The 6,000-nt window shown below is 40.8% G+C and overlaps 1 protein-coding gene across 1 annotated transcript in view; it reads left to right on the top strand.

The window, feature by feature from the left end:
* Window positions 1-376: 376 nt before the first annotated feature.
* Window positions 377-6,000, top strand: part of pex5la (peroxisomal biogenesis factor 5-like a) — a 194,311-nt gene continuing 188,687 nt past the window's right edge. The window contains exon 1 of the mRNA XM_078563858.1: window positions 377-500. Within this exon, the coding sequence (XP_078419984.1) occupies window positions 480-500 (21 nt within the window). The 5' untranslated portion in view covers window positions 377-479. The remainder of the gene's footprint in view (window positions 501-6,000) is intronic.

Below are 6,000 nucleotides of genomic sequence, written 5' to 3'. Positions count from 1 at the left end.
ATTGGTATGCAACTCACAACTTTTGTGTGCTCTATATAAAAGATGCAATCTGCCCGGGTCATTAGTGCGAAAAAAGGTGACACCTCGCTGCACGATTGAGGCTGAGCACAGTGAAAGTGGAGAGATCTCCTATGCAACTGCTGCCGAGGACATGTTCTCTCTCTCTCTTTCTCCTTTAATAGGCAATACCATTGAGGTCTCGACTTGCTGACCTCCAGGGGGGTACTTTCCCGTGGCATTGTGACGGAGCACGCACAGTTTCCGAACCCAGCACGTGAGGAGGAGGCGGCAGGGACCGGAGACTGATAGAGAGAGGGGCGGGTTCAATTCCAGCGCCAGCCCCAGCAGCAGGGACAGGCAGCTCCCGTCACTTTCCCAGTCACCTCTGAGGGAGAAAGCCCGAAGCTGCACATCAGCGCCGACTGCTTCCAGACAGAAAGCAAGTGTGCAGCTCGCCTGCAGTAAAGAACCCATTCAGGATGTACCAGGGGCACATGCAGGTCAGTCAGAACGTAGCCGAATACGTGTTTCTGTAATTAAAATTAAAAGCATAAATTTGAGGTAACCTCAGCATGAACGTTGGCTTTCAATGGTTAAAATGCAATTAGAGCGAAACGAGTACATGGCATGCAAAATGAAAAGGAAAATGATTGTCAAGGTGATCTGGGTTTTTGGCTGTGATAGTTACAGAATGGTATTCAATAAGACACAAGAGTTTTCAGTTGTGCATTCAGGATGGAGTGGCAGGCACATCGTTGGTATTTAAATTAATGAGCGTGTATTTATCAATGGTAACGGCTTATCTTTAATATAATGTGGAATTACGGTCCAGTTTATGAAGAAGGTTAACATGAACTGCAGTGTAGCTTTACATCTAGTACATGTTTTAATACATTTAAGTATTACGCAGAAATATGATGCCTGACACTCGTCGATTCAAGGGCAAGGGATGATAGATGGGGAAACAGGAAGGAATCTGCCGCGTTTTGTACGCTATAATGCAAGCACTTAGTTGGCGAAAGCCAAAAAGATTACAATTTAGGTAACATCTTGCAGTTGCAGTAATGTGTCGCCCCACGTGTGTGTAACATGGATATATTGCCTATTTGGGACAATAAATAACTGTTAGGAGCATCACATATTAAAGATGTATGAGTTCTGAGAGGGTGTTGCATGCAAACAAACCAACTGATCAATGCTTCAATTAGAAATCTTGGTGTGAACCATTTTTAGATACTTGTCATTGTTGAAACCACAAATTTGTTTCTTTATATAAACATTTCCGTCATTAGGAAGCGAATTAGTTTATAACCTTGAAATTCACTGTTGATCACATTTCATAATAGTTCTTAGCAACAGTTTTAATATTTTGCCAATAGGTTGTGTACATAATAAAGCAATTTTGTTATTTATCGCACGTATTGATCTGATATTGTGCCGGTGTTCCGCACTAGTGATTACAGCAAAATCCGTCACAGAACACTGTAAGTACAGTTACTGTGTAAATGAAGGCAACAGGCTCGCAGACTTTAATACTATCTGCTCAGTAAGCATATCTGACTATCGGGAAACTTCTGTAATAGCATGTATTAGCAACACAAAAAGTGGTGGTATTCAGGAATATGTGTGCAATTGTGTTGTGAAAATAGTTTAAATCTGCAGCATGACTTTTCAAATTGCTGGGGTGTCAGAATTTGATTGTCCCATATTTTTGTTTATGAATCGGTCCACGCTACTCCTTCCACCTAAAATTCTCAAAAATATACGGGATTAGAAATGCTGTTCAAATAGGCACCCATGACCAATTTTCCCATTCAGTGGAGGCATTATTACACACCTATCTAATGTTGCATGTTTTCAAGTGTGCAAGTCTGTACATTTAGGCAAGGGATGACAGTTCCGAGAAATGGATGGTTTTGCTCCTGAGACCAGGTGAGAGTAATAATCATTTCCAATGTAGATTGGTCACAGGTCAGACATAATATAGAGATCACCCAAATTATTACCCTAACAATAGGTCAATCGCAATTTGCAGCAAGTCAGTTTTGCCAATACATTATTTCTATTTCCAGCATCCTGTGTTCATGCATTTGTATTTGAAACAGTTAACAAATCTTAAAAGCCCACATTAACAGAATGGCTTCTTAATTCCTTCCCAAATGTTGAGCCAGTTATTAATTAAAGGTGACAGCAATATATGACAGTTATAATGACAATTTATGTGACAAATTAAAGACAATTTGAGGATTGTACAATATTTTGATTTGACAGTTATACTTTGGGTTGATTACATGAGCTACTTGGTACAAATTTTAATCAAACCTTAATTAAAATGGTCTGCAAAAAAAAATATTGACTTTGGGGTGATTGTGTAAAAAAAATGTGATATTGGACCAACTGCCCATTATACATATCTTCATTTTCATTTTGAAAATTGGGAGAGATGTATGGTGGGTGGCGGATCTGTTACTGGCCAAAGTCAAAATTGCTTCACTAAATCCACATCAGGCAGACAGAAGTAATGCTACAAGCTTGAATTGTTTTTCTGGTTGTCTAAAGTTCAGCCCGTGTTAAATATATTAAGTGGAGTAGTTTGAAGGTTTATAAGCATTTGATTGTTTTAATTACAAATTTATTTGTGCGCATAATGACAAGAAAAAGTTCAGGTGGCATAGAACTGATATTTTTAAGGAAACCATTATAAGATTTGAGTTCAGTTATGATGCATTTTCCACATTGACAAATCTAAAGGTTACAAGCATGATTTAAATAATATAATTTGAACACTTTCTTAGAAGTTACTGGCATAAAAAGTGATGTGAGGGCAACATCAAAGCAGAACATACTTTTGAAAAAAAAACTACACCACTTTTTATAGATAATCAATCATTCCAAATCAGCCCTTTCCTTGAGAATAAAATCTGACTGGGAAGAGCCAATTGCAAAGTATAGTACAAATTAATATATATGTTTTAGGAAACATTAAAATGTTTCCCCTGTAACTCCTGATTATTTTTGAATGTGTAAAGGACAACAATGAACAAAAAAACTTAAAATGAGCAAGATGTGAGTCACTAAGCGCTTCAGAAATAACACGAACAGCCTCCTCTTATAAAATCATTTTTTTTCTCCTAACCTCTAAGGTAGAGTAAATGTGTTAGTCCATAAATCAAACCTTTTAGATAACATTTCCATAATTTATTGTAAGATTTTCATTTTCACACAATTAGTGTATTTTTACTTTGTAATGTCATTCCTGTTTAAATACTGAACTAGTTTTTATCTTTCCTATTGAAGTAAATTTTAAAATGGCATTTTATCTTATCCTGAAGCATTTCCTACAGCATACTTCTAGGTTCTTATAAACATTAACTATGTATTTCTTAATTTACAAAGATCCATATTGAAATATAGATGCTTTCTCCAGAACTTTGAAGAAAAACTACACAGAATTTTATATACATCTGTAAAATGTTTGGATAGGATTTTTTTTGTATTTTCTCCAATCCTTATCTGAAGGTGCTGACTCTGGCTATTGTTATCTTCCCATTGCACCGAAGGCCTTTGTGGTCAGTCTTTATCTGAGAGTCCAGATAGAGAGCATCAGCAGGTTATTGCTTTTGGAGTGGGAGAATTGTGGCCTCACCCAGTAACCGCATACACACACTTTTCAACTGTGGGCTCTGGGTAGCAATGGGTAGCAGCTCTAAGCTGATATTTTCCCCTTGGCCTTCGGTCAGTGTGGTGTCTTTTTATTTAAGGTCCTTATAGCCACCATGCCTCAGAGCAGTTAACTGCGCACTGACCAGTATTTAAGTTCTTATTTTGGGAGTCTGACAGGTGCAGAAACCCATCACTTTTCTTAGGGGCAGAATTTTCACGTCGGTGTGCGGAGGCAGGCCTGGCACGCTGACGCGTAAAATGACGCGAGCTGACATCGGGTGTGCATCCCAACGTCACCGCGCGTCATTCAGATCTTTAGTTCGGCAGTCACGTGCCAGAGGCAGCTGGGTGCCCGCCGAGCTGTCAAAGGCCTGTTTAGGCCACTAGGGTACCAATTTAGATAATTAACAGGGCTGCCCGCCCAACCTTAAGGTTGGTGGGCTGACAAAGAGCCCAAGCATCCTTCGCATTTTTCGGGAAACGTCATCCACGGGCGGGATGAGATTTCCTGAAGGTTCAGTATGACCTATAATATTTTTTGAACAATTCATAAACATGTCCCAGCTCATGTGATACTGTCACATGCAGGGACATGTCTAAATAATTTTTATTTTTCTTTATTTAAAGATTTCATTATGAACTTAATCTCCCTGAGGCAACTTCGTGCCTCAGGGAGATATCTGTGCTCTTTCAAGTGCATGCACGAAAGAGCGCTGGCCCCAACTCTCCCTCCTCCCCCCGCCTACACAGGTAGCACTGAGCGCTACCAGCTGTGCATCATGCTGGGCGGGCCAATTAAGGCCCGCCCACATAAAATGGTGGCGTGGAGCCGATTGCGGGCGGCAATCAGCTCCGCGCATGCCTGCGCCCGCTCCCAACCAGCCCGTCCAACATGGGGAAAATTCTCCCCTAGGTGTTTTTCAAACCTTTTAAATGATAGATTGGCATGAAAAATGTTGCCTAATATTAAGTGCACACTCTCATCCCAATGTATCAAAGCACAAATAGTTTAAGCAGTACTTGCCAATCCAAGGTTTAGGGACCCAGAAGTTTGTGTAGAAGTCCTCTTAGAATTAAACATGCCAGAACAGTGAGCAGAGTGTTAGTAAGCATTTTGCTGCTATCTAGCAGTACTCCTTTACTTATGCTGCATTTGACTTGCATGGTTATATAGAACTAAATGAAAAGAATAAAAGCTTACAATGGAAAATCAATGCAAGCAGAGCTTCTGGCTCATTTGAAAAATGGGCAGGGGGTGGGGAGGGAAATCACCATGGTGCAGTGAAAGGTGTACTTCTGAGGTTAAAGTTGAGACTAAGCATTGTCGTAGGGACAAAGTAGAAGGAGTGGTATCCAGTATCCAGCTGGTTATACCTGACCTGAGATTGCTTGATACTGACACTAGGAAAGAGGGAATTTTCATCACAACTTTCTGAACTGTAATCTAGTATAACAGATTAGCTGCTATTTTCATTCCATTAGTTTCGATGAAATGAAAATTGGCTAGGTTCTATGATGTGTCAGCAGTCTGCTCTGTCAGTTTGCCACATGAGCAGTAAAGATGAAAATTTTCTGGGTGTCTGAAATGCAAAGCGTTCCATTCGCCAACACTAGCATCATTCACTTGCTAGAAAGATAGAAAATAGGAGTTGGAGTAGGTCATTCGGCACTTTGAGCCTGCTCTGCCATTCAATATGATCATGACAGATCCTCTCCCTCAATGTCATACACCTGGTCTCTCCCCATGCCCTTTGATGCCTTTAGAGTCTAGAAATCTATCTATTTCCTCCTTAAATATATTCAGTAACTTGGCCTCCACATCCCTCTGTGGTAGAGAATTCCACAGGTTCACCACCCTCTGAGTGAAGAAGTTTCTCCTCATCTCAGCCCTAAATGGCGTACCTCGTATCCTGAGACTGTGACCCCTTGTTCTAGGCTGCCCAGCCAGAGGAAATATCATCCCTGCATCCAGTCTGTCCAGCCCTATCAGAATTTTATATGTTTCAATGAGATCCCCTCCCATTCTTCTAACTCCAGTGAATACAGGCCGAGTCAGCCCAATCGTTGATCATACGACAATCCTGCATTCCCAAGAATCAGCCTGGTGAACCATCGCTGCACTCCCCTATGGCAAGAATATCCTTTCTTGGGTAAGGAGACCAAAACTGCATACAATACTCCAGGTGTGGTCTCACCAAGGCCCTGTACAGCTCCAGTAAGACATCCTTGCTCCTGTACTCAGGTTCTCTCGCAATGAAGACCAACATATCATTTTGCCTTCTTAACGGCTAGCTGTACCTACATGCTTGCTTTCAGTGAGTGGTGCACAAGGACACC

This window comes from Cetorhinus maximus, chromosome 19, assembly GCF_964194155.1.
Source record: "Cetorhinus maximus chromosome 19, sCetMax3.hap1.1, whole genome shotgun sequence".
Taxonomy (NCBI): Eukaryota; Metazoa; Chordata; class Chondrichthyes; order Lamniformes; family Cetorhinidae; genus Cetorhinus; species Cetorhinus maximus.
The sequence above is the reverse complement of the archived record's forward strand: the minus strand, read 5'-3'. Positions and strand labels throughout refer to the sequence as shown.